Source organism: Coturnix japonica, chromosome 5 (genome assembly GCF_054131305.1).
Source record: "Coturnix japonica strain WE chromosome 5, WE-NBRP24, whole genome shotgun sequence".
NCBI classification, from domain to species: domain Eukaryota; kingdom Metazoa; phylum Chordata; class Aves; order Galliformes; family Phasianidae; genus Coturnix; species Coturnix japonica.
The window spans coordinates 37,617,365-37,634,209 of record NC_140667.1 but is presented as its reverse complement, the minus strand read 5'-3'; the positions used below and the strand labels follow the sequence as shown (position 1 = coordinate 37,634,209).

General features: G+C 45.0%; 1 protein-coding gene across 6 annotated transcripts; it reads left to right on the top strand.

Annotated features, from left to right (window-relative positions):
• Positions 1-38: 38 nt before the first annotated feature.
• Positions 39-16,494, top strand: ANGEL1 (angel homolog 1). 6 transcript variants are annotated; one of them, XM_015865104.3, is made up of 10 exons: positions 39-160; positions 3,543-4,142; positions 4,648-4,874; positions 5,503-5,572; positions 6,357-6,790; positions 7,452-7,578; positions 8,366-8,476; positions 9,188-9,257; positions 9,665-9,828; positions 10,636-16,494. In XM_015865104.3, exons 2-10 carry the CDS (start codon positions 3,776-3,778, stop codon positions 10,794-10,796), a joined length of 1,731 nt encoding a protein of 576 aa, XP_015720590.2. In that variant the 5' UTR covers positions 39-160; positions 3,543-3,775; the 3' UTR covers positions 10,797-16,494. The 6 variants fall into 6 exon arrangements, with proteins under 6 accessions (XP_015720590.2, XP_085405351.1, XP_015720591.2 ...); XM_085549225.1 differs by lacking the exon at positions 39-160 and adding an exon at positions 2,076-2,161 and having other exon boundaries at positions 3,543-3,605; XM_015865105.3 differs by lacking the exon at positions 39-160 and adding an exon at positions 2,076-2,161.
• The last annotated feature ends 351 nt before the right edge of the window (positions 16,495-16,845 follow it).

Genomic DNA, 16,845 nt, shown 5'->3' with positions numbered 1-16,845 from the left:
CTTCTGTGACCTCACTTCCATGCCCAACCTCCACATTCCAGGTTTCTTAGGAAACCAGACCTGTTTGGTCTCCAATGGTGTCAGCACCCAGGGACAGGATCAGATGATGTTCTGGCTGTGAGAACCCCCAGGAATATCAAGAGGTGATGCCAGATCTCTGGTGAGTGTTCTCCTTCCTTCTGGGTTGGTCCCGCAGGTTGTACAGCTTTGTATGAGAAAGGCAGACTGCAACATTTGCAGTCAGAAAGGGGCTCAGAATGAAATGAGTGCATCAGCTTTATTAGTCTTCAACAGACTCAAACTTTTCCACTGCCTATTTGCCCGTGTGTTCCACAATAATACGTGGTTTGTGAACATACCAGCATTTAGTGGGGCCTCAAATCAAGTATTCATTTGTCTGGCCAAGTAATGGCGGTGCCAGATTTGGCTCGACGCTTATTATTTTATGCTATTTATGCTGAGGACTCCATAACCTTTCCTAAGGGGCTAAAACCAAAGCTGTAACAGAAGAGGATTTCTGATGGAGGCTGAGCAGAACTGATGCATACATTTGGAAATCTTTGAAGTTATTTAAACTACACTATGTATGAAGGCTATTATTTTCAGAGTAGAAAATAATGCCTCCTATTCTATTATGTTGGCTTACAACATCAGAGGCAGCTGTTGGTGATATATAATGTTGGTGATATATAAACATATACATATAGTAATTATTATTTACCCCCCATAGGTTCTACATAAACCTCCCAGCTAGTCCAGTCATTAGAGGCCACAGCAGGGTTACATTTGGCTATAAAACAAAATATGGTGCGTGAACCAGTGAAAGGTTTGACCCCAAAGCAGACCTCTGCCAGCTTTGATTCTGTTGCCAAAGTTTGTAAATATTTTTCTCTAGCATAGGGCAAACAACAGTGACAGTCCAGATCCTTGCTTGTCTGTGGTTCTGGCCAACATTCTTCTCTATTCCAATCCACTTATCCTGATAACTTAGCCTGGTGTGGGCCAGGCCTGAAGATACTCGTTGAACTCTCAAAGAACAGCTTTGTTTTAAACTCCCTGGCCACTAGCCCTAGCTGTCACAGAACCTTCCTCTGGAGAACATCCTTTATTTTAGGCAGACACCAATGGTGGTTTGCCTGCTGCAGAGGGATATAGGGGACTGCAGACCACTGCTTTACTTTGACAGACGTGTCTGCAGTTTTGGCACAGGGATTACACTGGTTGGTGCAGAGGCAGGGACAGCGTGGATCTCATTGACCTAAATGCAAGAGCCCATCTTTAAGGCAGTTTGGAAGAGGGTTACTGAGCTCACCCTCCAGAGGCGTGCTGGGTGTCTTTCCTAAGCAGGAGGGGAGACACCTGGGCTGGCACAAAGCGTTACTCTGAAAATATGAGAGGCTTTTAACTTGAAGCTGAAACCAGCCTCTAATAAGTGAGAGGCAATAACCAGTACGGATATAGGATCACAATGCTCCCTACCAGATGACAAGGGTGATTTTAACAGACATCGCAGTTCAGTTCAGTTAGATTTGACAATTCTGTACATTACTATGATACATTAGAAGTATGTATTTGGTGCATAGAGCTGCAGTGACGCTCAGTTTGATGTTTGCCTTTGGATGTTGCACGCAGCCAAATGTGGAATAAAACAAACTATTACAAACGTAGCTCAGACAGGGCTTTTTCCCTGGAACCGTCTGGTTTCAGCATGACAGGCCTCAGCTTCACACTACCACAGAAGGAGCGTGTTCCTGTGCTGGTGCTTCCAACGAGGCGTTGGAACAGCATGCCTGTTCTCTGCAAGGTGTTGACTAATGTGGTTACAGGTTTGTAAGACCTGTAGTGAACTGTAATTACGAACCGCCTGGGACCAGAAGGGGCTTTATGTGGTGCTTTTCCAGGGGATTACAACTTCTGTATGCTTTTGGAGAACAGACCGCCAACTTCCATTTGAAAGCCCTCATCCCATACTGCGAACCCAGCCGGCCGCCCGGCGTCAGCGCCGTCACCCGGCCCCGCGGGAGCCCGGCCCCGGTGTCAGCCCCACCCCGGCCGCGGGGCCATCCCACACGCCTGCCCCGACCTGCCCGGCTCGTCCCGGCCGGGCGCGCAGCGAGGCCCGAGCCCGAGATCGGCCGGGCGAGGTGACGGCGGCGGCGCGGTGAGTGGCTGCGCGGAGCCGGAGCTCGGGCCTCAGCCCGTTGCTGAGGCGGGGCCGGGCCGGCGCGTCGCCTTGCTGGGGCCGAGCCGCCGGAGGAGGTCGGGCCGCGCCGCGCGCTATGATCGGCACCGTGCTGTGCTACGTGCTGCTGCCGGCGGTGCGGCTTCTCCGGGCCCTGCGAGGTAACCCGGCCCAGGGCGGGCGGCGGCGGGGCCGGAAAACAGCCGGGGGGGCGCGCCGGGCCCGGCCTTCCCTGCGCTGCGCTGCGCCCCGGACAAGGCGGCGTTGCCTCCTCTCAGGCGCCGCCTTAGGACCGGGCCGGGCCTCCGCGGCCTCCGCTCCTCGTGGGGGAGGCCCTGCCGGGTCCTTCCCCAGCTCTGCCGCCCTGGGTGCAGGGGAGGGGCCCTGAGCTGCCCGGAGTCGCTCTCTGGGGTAGCGGGGCCTTTTACGCTCGCTCGGCGCGTGTGCAGCTCCGTGCGGTTGGGTTTGGAGGCAGGTCCCGATCCTCTTGGAGGTTCTTGAGCGTGCTGCCTCGGAGCCGCTCTGCGGGTCTGTCAGAGACCTTTGGAGACGGCCAGCTGTGAGGCCTGGCAGCCCTTAAGCACCTTCTGTTGAGTCTGTGCAGGTTTCACCTGGTTTCCCCAGTCCAGCTGTGGCTTCACAGGCCCTGGTGCCGTGCTCTGTACAGCCGACCTGCCTGAACCAGTTCTTACGTCTGTGGCAGCCGCTGCTGCAGGCTGGTTCCATGGACATTCAGCTCTTGCCTTATAAGCTTCTGTGATAGCCACGTTTGTAACGATGTGCAGAAGAAGTACTGTGCTGGTATTTGTGACAAACGTGAGCTTTGTTGCAAATGTACAGAGGGGGCTTGTGGGTCTCAGTGCTCCATTTCTGACGCACGCAAAAAGCTTTGACACAGAAGATACCAGCAGTGCAGGCCTACGGGGATATTGCTGACCCCTGTCTGTTACTGCTCTGAGAGAGTGTTGCAGGGGTACAGCAGAAAAAATGGTATTTGTACACAACAGAAATCTCTGCTTAGTGGTGGGGACTGGTATCTGTGTAGGGTTTGTAGCTAAAGATCAATACTTGGCTGATTGGCTCTGGTGTGGCCTGAGTTAGAATTGCGCTTACTTGAGTTGGTAAAGGCATTGTGCTGTACAGTTGCAGTGACTGACTAAGAGCTACCTATGGACTGCTGGCTAACATTAAGAGGCAGGGGAAGTTTCTCAGATTGGAACTTTGTTTTTCATCAGAGAAGTCATCTGTTTGCATTGCTACACTGAGTGCTTATATACAGCAAATTCATTGGAGAAAAAAACAAAGGTGAATGGGAAAGCATTGTCATCTGTTTTATGTTTTGTTTTGTTTTTAATGGCAGATGCTCTCTTTACCTGTCAAAAGAATGTGCTTCTGGCGAAGAGCACGTCCACCCAGATAGAAGGTATCTTTGCTGCAACTAGAGGAGAGTTGGTCCAAGAAGAGCAAGAAGCCCTGCTCCAGCAGTGGCTGGAGGAAGGAGCGGGGAGTTCATCAGCCAGTGACAGTGCTCCAGTAGTGGGAAACGTATCGGCTACATCCACCAGCGCCTGGTTAGAAGGTTCAGAGCTATTGATGAGTAGCCTTAGCGACCTGAATTCAGCTCCAGAAGTCGTGTGGTGTGCCAGTCAGCAGCTCACGGAGCTATGTGCCTTGACTTCTTCAGAGCCGCAAGATCACGCAGTGACTAAACTGGAAAAAATACCAACAGAGGACACAGTGGCGGTAGTAGGCAGCGCACCTTGGGCAGCTCTGGTGCCACAGGTGGATCACCAGATAGCTGGCTGTGCCGCTATCAGTGTAGAAGGGCTGAATGAAGACCCAGCGGTGTTGGCATGGAGTTTAGCGGGTGGCACAGAGATGGTGCCAACAGAGCCCCCTGCCTGGCCTGCTCAGGATGCTGTGCAGTTTTGTCCTCTCCCGGCAGAAATACCCTACCATGGTCAGTGGCAACAGCTCTGGATCTTGCGTTAGGAATTTGTGCTGTATAGAACCTGGTTAGGTTTTTGTTTCAGGTTAAGGGGAGTAGGTCTGGGCCATACAGAATTGATGAGATCTGCTAGCAAAAGCTATGAAGTGAGGTTTTGCCTAGGACTGGCTGATCACAGCTGGAAGCGTCTGCTAATAGGCTGTCAGGATATTGATACATTACTTCCCAGAAGCTGTGCCTGAATAGTATAGAAAGCACCCAAAAGCTTGTTGAGTTTTTCTGTATGCTGAACTCTGGTCTTTTGTTATCTCATTGTCAGTGTCAATGAACCAAAGGAATCCAAATAAAGCATCCAAAACCCAGAGTAGAAGAGTTAGGTTAGAGGCTCAATTACCCGAGCTTAGGGAATGATGCTGATATTCTGCATCCCAGAGGAACAAAAAAAATATGGAAGATATCCAGAATGGTGTAATTCAGCTTTGTTTGTTTTTTTCTTCTTTTTTTCTCTTATTTATAGAGATTTTATGGAGAGACTGGGAGGATCTTACTGTCCAGCCTTGTGAGCTAGAACTGGGCTCAAAAAAAAATCCTCTCTTTGAATTTCGTGTCATGTCTTACAACATCCTTGCCCAGGACCTGGTGGAACAGGGCCATGGTCTTTACCTGCACTGTCATCCAGACATCCTGAACTGGGACTACCGCCTTCCAAATATTTTGCAGGAGATCCAGCACTGGGACCCTGATGTAAGTATGACTTAAGCACCGTACACGTTACTATCACCAGAATTTGAATGTTTTGTTTGATCTAATTGCATTGCAGCAGGTTTTTTCCCTTCCTTTTTTTAAGGTTGAGGAAAGCAGTAGGAAGATGCTGCCTACTTGCTGGCTGAGTGCTGATTCCTCTGAGGCTATGAGGCCTTGTGTGTGCATTTTTGTTTTGCTGCCTATTTTGTCTTGAGTGTGTTCTTGTAGCATGTAGCAATACTTTGCTAACAGGTTAACTTCATAAACAGCTGATGTGGAGGAAGAGTGAAAATTACAAAACCATGACATATGTTTCTTGGGGGAAGGTTTATATGGCAGCACAGGAGATGGGGCTCACATAAAAGAGGACTTCAGAACTTTCTCTATTCTTTGAGCTGTCTTTGCGTGTTGAAGGAACTTTTGCCTCATCGCTGAATGACTGAGTGATAAACTAATGTGACCCAGAAAGTTATCACTCTCTAGATGGGAATTACAGGACAGAATTGCAATCATGGCCTTTCTGTTGCAGGGTTAGTATGCGAGTATACTTTTGCACTTCCTTCCTTCCCTGAAACAAGGTAACTGGCAAATACTGTAGGAGCGAGTGAGGTCTCTGACTTCCTTCCAGGTTCTGTGTCTGCAGGAGGTGCAAGACAACCATTACAGGGAGCAGCTAGAACCAACGCTCGCGAAGATGGGTATGTCCTGCTTTTATCTCTGTATTTCCAGCTCATGGTACTGGCTGACCAGTGCTTCCCACTTAATGTCTTTAAAGCATTCAGTCTTGAAAGAACTTTTCTTCCTTTTTATTTGAGCTGCTGGCCTTACTTCTGAACCACCTGCCTAGACCTGCCTTTCAGTTTGAGAGATCAGAGTAATAAATCTCTCCCTGTCCTTCTAGAACAGAGAAAAGACATGGTTATGAATTATAGGCAGTGATTACTGAGACAGAATTGAGTATAATGCTGCACCCAGAGCATTACAACTGTATGTTAGAATTATTAAGAGTAACTGTATATAACTAGGCGTAACTGTATGGTAGAAAGCATTGCACCTGAAGGAAGAAAGGTTGGAGTCCATGCTTCCCAAGCAGTGAGTTTTATGTGCCCCAGCACTGCTTATTGCTAGAGGGAGCTGAGGCCTTAAGGAATGCTGATAAGGGATGTAAAGTGTTATATTACTAAGCAACCAGTGCTTTACAAGTAGGGTTGCTTACTGGCAGATGATGACTGATTTTATGTATATACTTTTTTTCTTTAGAGCCTAGATCTGTTATAGAAAGCAGGCTGAAAATTAACACAATAGGAATGCATAGGGGTTGGATAAGTAATCCTTCTGTACAGGGTACTGTTAGTATGCTACTGGCTACTGTTAGCATAGCAGACTTCTACAAGTCTACTATACTAACTTGCTGAACTTGAATGGAAAGAGATCCTGAGGTAGCAGCCAGTAGCTTTTTAATGAGTGATGGTTTCTCTTCAGGCTTTGCTTGCTTCTATAAACGGAGGACTGGGAGGAAGACTGATGGCTGCGCAGTGTGCTATAAGCAAAGCAGATTCCAGCTGATCACCGTCAGCCCCATCGAGTATTTCCGGCCTGGCCTAGATGTCCTCAATCGGGATAATGTGGGTTTGGTGCTTCTGCTGCAGCCCCTGCTCCCAGAGGGTCTTGATCTGAAGGCAGTCAGTCCTTTGTGCGTCGCCAACACACACGTGTTGTTCAATCCCCGTCGGGGAGATATCAAACTTGCTCAGATGGCCTTGCTCCTAGCAGAGATTGACAAGATTGCAAAAACTGCTGAAGGTCAGTACTATCCTGTCATCTTGTGTGGCGACCTGAACTCTGTACCTGACTCTCCGCTTTACACATTCATCCGGAATGGTGAACTTTTCTACCAGGGATTGCCAGCCTGGAAGGTAGGTGCCGGGCAGGACTGGGCTTGGGTGGCTCTTTACTGCTTGCTGCTGATAAAAGCATGGCTGTATTCTTCCTCTTAAAATAAAAAGTCCCAGTATTAAACTTAATTATTCAGGACTCATCCCCATTGCCTTCAGCAGTGCTGAGGAAAGAAGCAGACAAATGTGTACACGTTGCTTCCAACACTGCTTTTTTTTTTGTTTCTTTTGAGCCAGACCAGTGATAACAGTTAGTTCATTCCACATCCTGGTTTTCCCTTGTTGTGGGGTTTTTGTTGCTGGGTGACTGGAAGTGTAGGGGAGCAGAACTCCACCAAGGCAATCTGAAATTTTTGTAGGTGTTTGATATGAAACCAGTTTTGCCCATGAAATGGTTACCTATGCTGGACATTTCAAGTGGCTACCTACTAATTTATATCCATACTTATTTATGTCTTTGGCTTTCAAGCAAAATTATCAATTCAATAACGTATGTCCACGAAGTATGTGTTCTGTATGGTGACTTCTAGTTAATTGAATCCGTGTCCCACTGCACTGCCACTGTGTGGGCACTTTCCTGTTTTGCTCTTGGTGAGTGTGTATACATACACTGTCTATATCATGCAGAAGTTCTGCTGTGTGTTGCTAACATTTTCCTCTCCTGATTCTTGCCTCCTTGCAGGTGTCTGGTCAGGAAGACCTTTCCCAACAGCTGCATTGTCGGAAACTGCTGTCCCCGCTGTGGCCAAGCTCACTGGGTGTAACAGACAATTGCCAATATGTTTCTGTGTGCCAGCCAAAGAAAAAGGGTGAGCTCTAGTGTGCACTGAGCGTATGAGCTTGCTATGGATTCAGAGTCTGTAGACCTTGCTGTCTCCCAGAGTAGCCAATGCATGCGTCATATGATGCAGTCAGCAACAAATTCTATGCTTATATCCTTTTCCTTGGTATTTGAATTAAATTCAGTTTTTCTGGAATCCTGTAGCCCAGTATCTGCAGTCATATTTCTCTAGCCAGCAGCAGAGAATTCCAGGTAACCATTGCTCTACACAGCTTTTATATTCCCAGACTTAAGCTCTTGTGCAGTTATAAACAGTGTTTGGTATCCATAGCTTTCAACTGCAGGTGTTTGTAAGAGCAATTTTGGGTAGTGATTGAATACCAGTATTAGAAAGTGCCAGGGGGCCACTTTAAAACAGTAATTGTCCTTTACTGTTTCTAAAGCAGATTCTAAAAAAGGAGGCACACTAAATAGTTTTTGTTGGAAGTCTGAACATAAAATTTGTATTCAGACTGATCTGCGGCGCTGTTCTTTCTTTTTAGGCAGGCTTGAGTTTCCTTATGTTGGGAGCTCACTGATCTGCTTAAAAATCCCTTACACTTACAGTGCTTCAGTGGGAACGTAATTTGTCTCATCAGGCACTGACCATGATGGATGCATTGGCTAAAGGAATAGAACAGAGCACAGTTCCTGCTGTGTTTAGGTCATTAAGTGATTCCTGTTCTCATGGTGTAAGGGTTCTTGGTATTAGACTTGCTGTAAATGTGACTTTGCTACAGATGTTTTATCGTCTTAAATTGTATTTCTGTCTGCAGGCCGACGTAAGTACAGCCGGGACTTCCTGCTCCAGTTCCAGTTTTGTGATGTTGCCTGTGAACGACCACCAGAGCTGGTCTTCTTGGAAGGTGTGACAGATGCTAAACCAGGTATTAAGGGGTAGTTTTTGAGCTCACGACTCTCCCAGCTGTATAGTGATGAAAAACTGTTGGAGGTAATACCTCGTACAAAAAGGGAAGTCAGAAGGATAGCTTTCTGTGGCTGTGTGATTATTAATGGATTCCATGAGAGATCAGAGCATAGTCTTACTGCAGCACTGACAGTGTTTCTTGAGGCATGCTGGGTTTCAGACTCTTCTGAAGGCTGATTTAAGATTATTGTTGCAGGAGAACAAACCTTAAGATCATAACATCACGATGGCTGCGACATTGATGTCTCTGGATGCTGATACCCAGTAGACAGTACCTCACCCTATGCTTTGTTCCATAACTGGTTCTAATCTCTCCGTTTCTATTCTGCCTTTTTTAAGTTACCCTTTGTATAAGCTGTAGGCTAAGGCAAATGAACTTTCTGCAAGAGTATAGGTTGAACTAGCCTGGGCTTTGATAGTATAAAATACTTTAAAGACATGTCCTTATTTGGACAGAATATGGCTATAGTGCTCTCAGAATGCTCCTGTTAGTCTTAGCTGGGGTTTCCTTTGAATGTTTTTCTTTGACATGGCTTTGGCTGGAAGCTATCTGTACTCCGTGGGCAAAAGGACTTACTTTTGTCTCAGGAGAAGTTTTTCAGACTTGGAACAAGCAGCCTGTTCCAGTATCTGTGTACATCTGTCTGGAATCTCTTCTACTCCTTTGCAGACCCCCCTCCATACTGGCCCAAGCACACTGCTCCAGTGAATGACCCTGATCTCCAGACGTTCATCCCAAGGTAATTTGATGCACCTTCTGTGGCACCGATGTTTAACTTTCTGCAGCTTTGAAAATCTGGTTGAAGTAAAGACTGAAATAATTGTGAGGGTCCACCCAGATCTCAGCAACTAGGTGATATTCTGGTAGAATTGGGTTGATGAGGTCAAGAATGAAAGGCATAGACAGGACTGGGTATTGGATATGAGTCATGGTCTGCTTTGTGCAAGTGTGCTAAGTAATTCCGACTATCTTTCTGTGTACGTGTTTGCAAACTCAGAAATAGTTTGGTGGGTTGCATCAGTAAGGGAACTTCCAACTGCACACGTGATATCAGCATGGAAACTTACAACTTCAGCTGTGACTGCAACACTGAACGCTGCATTATTCTATTTCCTTTCTTGGTAAATTCTGGCTGTTCACTTGCAGATCTGCAGGCATTATCCAGCACGGCCTCAACCTGACCTCTGTCTACAACCATTTCCTGCCACAGAGGGGACGTCCGGAGGTCACAACCATGCCCATGGGGATCGGCGCCACTGTTGATTATATCTTCTACTCAGCAGAGCCTGTGATGCATGGAGACAGAGGGGGTGAGTGTGTCAGTGCAGGGGTTGTCCCTGTGGTGTGGGAAGAGGCCTATGAGGTGTAACATAGTTTAGCTCTGTGCTGGACAGAGCATTTTGTTAATCTGGGGTAGATCTACAGGGTGTAACTTTGACTGAGGTGATGCACAAAGTAATAGATATCAGATATCTTGAGAAGACAGTGTTTGTCTTTCTTGTGGAAAAATTGAAGCTGCTCAGCCAAGATTCATGTAGACTTCCAAGGAAGCCAGAGCAGAATGCATTCTTCCTTTGTTTAACTATTTGTGCTCCTGGTAGTAAGCAGTCCTTAGTTCAAGGCTTGGACTTCAGGTCTGACTGAGACCACACATCCTCCTTTGGAGGTGACTCTTGATAAAATGACAGTATCTCTCTACTACCTGAAATGGGAGTTAGGTTGATGGAAGACTGCGTGTAAATGCATCCAAGAATTGCCTTGGAACTGGTTTTGGATCATGTCAGGATCAGCTTTGGGGAGGAGGTTAGGAATGAATAAAATTAATTCCTGCTCAATGGGGAATTTGAAACTGTCTTTAGGACTTATGGGAAGTTCCTTTCATTCCACTGTAAACAACTACCTGGTGAATTTAGCATGTACTGGATTTTTTGTGCCTGCAAGCATATGAAACCATTGAACTGCATTATAGGATGCTCTCTGTGCATGCAGTTTTTGTGTAGGTTGTTTTTCTTCATCAGGGAGAGTATTGGAAACCACTGATAGGCATCCTTTTTGCAAGTCTGTAGAGTTAACCTGCAGCATCAGTCTACAACTGCTGTTTCCTTCTACTTTGTCAGGTCGCAGGTTGTACCGAGATGGAGTCCTAAAGCTGCTTGGCCGCCTTTCCCTTCTCTCTGAAGATGTCCTGTTGCTGGCAAATGGCTTACCAAATCCGTTTTGTTCATCTGATCATCTCTGCCTGCTGGCTAGCTTTGGCTTGGAGATCTCCAGCCTCTGAGAGGGTTAGTGTTGGTTCCCCTTTGCCTAAAGAAAATATATTCTGAATATAGCAGTTTGAGACTCTGGATTTACAACCAGCTTGCAAGAGAACTCTTTTATTTGATGTGCCCAAAGAGTCCCTTTCTGCCCTCGTGCCCTCACAAAAAAATAGGGATGAGTCAGTTGGAGCCCTTTCTGTTGGTATTTTGTGGGTCTCTGCAAACCTGTGTTTCCACACAGTTGTGTTCAAGCATTATCATCTCCTAAAGGGATCCTTGTTCCACAGCTTAATTTAGAGTGCTGCAGGAACCAACCTTACTCCTATGTTTGTCCCTTGGTAAGATCTTCAAGGACCTGGGAAATACAGATGGATTGCTGTCTGCTTCTGGCTACCAAGCAGCAGGGCATATGTACACCAATATTCTTTCACAACAAAACAATGTCTCTTTTAATTCTGAATGATAGTTTATGAAGCATGGTCTTTAAGAATGTGGTGTTGCTTTTGAGAGTGGATCTGGTGTTTAGAAATAGGTTTTTCTTAATAATGGTAGGGGCTGTGTTGCTGGCAGAAGAGCTTGTGTACTTGAGTATTTTCAACAAGATCATCCCACTGAATGTTATGTGAAGAAAATTGTCTGGTAAGGCACGACAACCCCAGAGCCTGTATCTCTGGAGGCTCTTAAAAGAGGGATAAAAATTGGAAGTGTGTTAGAGGAAGCAGAAATGTCAAATGTGACAGTTGAAGGTATTCTGAATGCCCCTACCCTTCCTCTGTGTCTTCTCAATTCTGTTTTACTTCTCAGGGGACAAAGAGCCAACTGGTAGCAGCCTGCTGGGCCAGGTTATGGGCTCTCTGGAGCTAGCCATGCTTAGGTAGGTAGGACACATAGGACTGGTTCTTGTCCCTTTACAGATGATGGGAGGGAGGGGAAGGCTGTTTCCTTGGAGGCAGGATTGTCAGTCTCTTGTTGTCCACTTAGTTTTCTCAGCTTGTACAGTACAAAAAAACCCCCAAAACTGTACCTGGCCCTGAGGCACATTGCCTTGATTACCCTCATTTTTGGTGCTCGGTTTTGCTATGAGAGAGGAAAGCAATATTGGACAAACATTTCTAACCTTCTGTTCGTAAACAAGGCACAGAAATCTTGTCCTGCCTCAGGATTTTTGAGAGGGTATAAAAAGACTTGAAATATCATTTGCTCTTTCTGTGTTCTACTGGGGGATTTACGTATTTTAAATGTTGCTTTCTTTATTAAAAAATAAATTTTTTCTAATTTCATGAAAAATGCAAAGTAACTGCAGCACCTCGTGCTCCCGGCAGCTGAACCTTTAGAGGAGTTGTTAAACAAGGCTTTGCTGGCTGGGATGTGAAAGAGGCAAATGTGGATTAGCTACCCAGGATAGTAGTGATGAAGGATAAAGAGGGGGGAAAGGTGTGTCCAGCTGTTGTCTCTCATCACATCCTCACATCCCAGAGGTCTGTTTGGCATCAGAGTTTATCTTGCAAAATGGTTTTGGGAACTGTCTCCCTCTTTCCAAGAAAGCAAATACTGTTGATCTTGTACAGCTTATTTCTGTGCACTGTACAAAAGATATGGGCTGTGCACTCTGTTCTGACCCCATACAATTGTTAAGAACTGCGCATCCCCTTCTTGCCCCTGCTGTGTGGTGTTGTATTTGCCTGGTGATGTGTGGATGACTTTTGCTACCCTCGCTTGGATAATATGTGTAAAGAGTCTGCGTAAGTGAGCAGGAATGTGCAGGTAAAGAAGTCTGCAGCTTTGTTCACCCTAAATTTCAAAGGTAATTGTTCCGGTATGTAACTGGGGAGGGATGCAGAGCTGTGTATTTCTGCACATGTTTTTTCTGCAAGTTGCTCTAATTTCTTCAAGTATCTAACTCTGATTTTGTAATTGGTTTTATTTGTACAAGGGGGAGAGAAAACAGAAATCCGTGCAACTGAGAGCTTTATTTTTCTGCCAGGCTTTCTGTAGGTTGCCAGATAGCTGTCTGGTTACAGGTAACTCCCTCCAGCTGGTAACCTTGTAAAGGAAAACTTGAGACATTGAATGATTAAAAGCAACCAACCAAAAGCAAAACAAAAAACACTGTGACATGTAGGACTGTTACTTAACACTGTGACTGTTTGCTTTGGTTGCAGCTGCTGGCCCAGGCAGTTAATGATGGTGTGTGTGTGTGTATGTGTGGGTCAGTATCTTCCTGACCCTTTGCCACTTTCCACTCAGACCCACAAGCTGTGCACAGTTCCCTGTCAGGTAAGCTGCTTGTCCAAGCATTATTGCAACTTCTGTGATGTAGTTGAGCTTCAACATCACATATACTTCTTCTATTTCATTTAAGCCAAAGACTTGACTTTTCTTTTGGGAAACTTGCATGAACACATCTCTCAGGGAGGTTTTAAGTTCCAGCTGTTTTGCTGGAGAATCTGTTTCACAGGTCAGCCTAACACTTTGTTTTTCAGTATATGTGAAATTGTATGGTACAGACTTGGAATACTTAATTTGCTAAACACTGTGGATATGGAATCAAGTGCTTAGAAACCCCTGGACGATGCCCACAAATCTTCTGCTTCTCTCGGAAGGATCCCAGCATCCTGCAGCTCACATAGCCTTGGCTCACACATTTTCTTGGGCATTCATAGATTAAACTGTTTCAGAAATGCAGCTCTAATAGTTGATTGCTGTGGTTGTTTTGAGCACTGTTCCTTAAGCTCTGGTATAGACTACTACAGACTTGGCCTGTTTCAGGAAAGAAAAAGTCCAGTTCTAGAGCAATTCAGAGTTAACATCAAATGGATCTGGAAACCTTTGAACGCCTCTTGATGTTGGAGGCTGTAGGCAAAGTTTGTAGATGGGATAGATGGAAATAGTCCCTGCCACTAACACAGCAACTAGGGGAAAACAGTGCATTCTCTGATGCTTTGAGAATATCACATAGTGATATAATAAGAGACTGGTAATCAGCAACTTGTGATTGCAAGCAGAATTAAGGTTCCAGATGTAGCTCTTAACACTATTTTTTGACTGAAATGTGTAACTAGTTGTCATTTGCATAGTTTTCTGATACAGAGAAGCCTGTAAATAGTGATGGAGGGGGAAAAGGAATATCTGCTACAGCCAGAAGAAGGAAGTAGACAACCTATGTCATCTTCGTGGTAGTGGTGTAGAGCTCAGGGAGGTTGGTACTTATGGAAAGGGATGCCAGAGAGAACTGGCAGTGTGTGTAAATATCCTGTTATGTCCTAAGCTGCAGGAACGTGCAGCTGTAGAGGCAAACACAGTTTTAACAACAGCTTAGACTGCACCACAGCTGCGAGGCTGTATTTAATTATGCCATTTAGATAGAAATTGGACTTCCTTCTCTTTCTCGGTCTGAAGTTTATCACTTTGGGAAGATGCCCTTTGTAATCAGTTCTTCCAAAATATATGGGATAGGAGGAGTAACAAACAGTGTAATTTCTCTAATTTCTGTGTTTTTGTCAGAAAATGAACCTTGGCTGCTGCTTGAGGTCTTATTTTCCTGTGTCTTTTTCTTGTGAGGTATCTTTACAACAGCTGTTTTCCCATGACACTGGATGTAAGATCCAGTTATCTTTTAAAGTTACTGATGTTTATTTTTCTCCAGCGGTATTTTTTTCACTTAGAAGCTATGGGAGAATTATTTAGGGCTAAATTAAATTAAATACTCAGTATTTTAATATTGTCAAGCTGTAAATGGCTTCCTCACCCCTTATCTGAAAAGTTTAGTGGGAGGAGTGGGAGCTCTGAAACCAACACTTAGATCAGAGTAACTCTTGTTAAATAAAAACAGAAAATTCTAGATTTACTGTTAGTGCCCTGTATGCAGCCTTCTTCGTAAGGCACGGGGAAAATAGAGGGCCTTCGTTCCTCTCCTTTAAAGTCTCTTAGAGGACCTGAGAAAAGTTGAGCATCTCGGAGATGCTCTTTTAAGGACAGATCAAGGCTGCTTTATGCTCCTGATGATTTTGAGTGATGTTCTTAGTTAGCACTTTGCAGATCAGGGCTCTGCTAGAGTACAATTTCTCCTCTCAGTCTTTACCATCTTACTAATGAATGTTTGCTGTATGTACTGTTAGGACTTTGCAGATGGCCAGTGTTCGTCCAAATACTGATACTTCCATTAGGCTTCCTATTGTGCAAGTTAATTGAATTGCTGGACCACCTCTGTGCCTGACTGCAGCTGCTTGGATTGTAGTGTTTTTCATAGCTCTGTCACTAAGATGCAAAAAGGTGGACAATTGCTGCCATTGAAAGTACTGCATGATGTATTGAAGCCTGATCCTGAGTTTCTTTCTATAGAGAACTCGCCTGCTATAACAATAACAGGTACCTGACTGAACAGCCGGCATTCTTCAAGTTCTTTGCTTTAGTCAATTGTATGAGCTTGACTTCTGCTCAGTTGAGCTTTCTGCCACTTTCCACTGAAAAGAAGTTTCTAGTCTGGGAAGTCTTTCCTCTTTATTTGTTTACTTCATATCTATCTGCACATTCTTGTGCTCTAAGGGAATAGAAATGCCGTATAGTGGAGCCGGAAAATTTTTCCTAACTGTAGTTAGACAAACACAGCAACTTTTAAGGTGCTGAGGTGGCAATGAGCAAAAAAAACTGAACTAGAAGTTGGCATGCACCAGAACCAAAGATGCGTTTGTTCCATCCAGTCTTTCCTTTTACACACAAAAAAAGACTTAGCATCAAGCCTTGTTTTTCTTTTAAGTCAGCAGTAAGTCTGGTAGTCTGCTGCCTTCTCCAGCAGTCTTAAGTATATTCATGTACTGAACATTTTCAAGAGCTGCTCCTGAACTGGAAACTGGATGCAGCCCACAACCACCACCACCACCAAAACAAAACAAAACAAAACCCCACTGTAGGTGTCAAGAGTTTATTGCTGCCAAAATGAAAATACAAATCAGGAAATCCAACTTAACTAAATTAATTGAAGCTTCTAATGGCCTGCTAGCCAAAGTATGTCATATGCCTTTCCATAATCCTGCAGTCCCTGTACATATGGTTCTTCTGGGCTTATTCCTGGTTTCTCATGGATTTCTGCATGCTTCTGTGCGTGTGAGATCCTTGAATTTGCAGTCTTGGGCTTCTCACTAGTAGCTGGCAGTGCTTTTTGGTGGTGCTGTTTTATTATTTTTAATTAGTGCTTTTAACTGCTTTTCCTAACAAAGGTTTTTCACTGATGTGAAAACCTAGAATTGCAGGAACTCTCTTATCAGGGGAATAGCCTGATAAAAGTGTTAGCAGAAAGTCTTACAAACACATGAAGTTGAGGTTTATAGAAGTTGCAATGCTTAATAATTTTTTGCTATTATTAAACGTGTAAAGATCAGTAACAGAGCATGGAGAAAGAGCCTTTCTGCTGTGGCTGAAGTCTGTCATCTCCTGGGCTTGGACACAGACCGTAAAGTCGTATGTTGGTACTATGCAACTACTTCCCCTTGAAAGAGAAATTGTGTAATTTGTATAATTAACTTAGCAAAAAGGGACTACTGCATGTGCCATACTTAGGAGTGACAGGGTAGGGGATGTTTATTGCTTTCTTCTGCAGTTGCATATGCTGTAAGCTTGCTTGCATACATCCTTATTACTCATTTCCCTAGAGAAGGGGTATGTTATGCCTGAAAGATGATAGCCTGAATAAAGTTGGATCCCACGTGCTGGGGAAATGCACTGAATGTCGCAGCTGACTGTCCTTTATTAACCCAGAATTTGTCTGAGAAGCCCTGGTGAGGTCATTAGTCTGGAAGGCCACTAAACTACACTGCTCAAAGAGAATTGCTTTTCTGGCCAGGAAGGGAAGCTTGGTCATATGCTGAAGAGTAAAATAGAGCAAGCAGAGGCTTGTGTTAACTCTTCCAATATTGACTCAAAACTGAAATTTGTCCTGCCTCATCCACTAACTTTCACCCTTGCAGATGGCAGCTGAGGAAGAAAATACAAATTTTAGCCTTTGCCACACAGCCACAGAAAAACTTCTTACTGTCTGGTAGCTGCCTTTATGTACAAACATACTTACCCTTC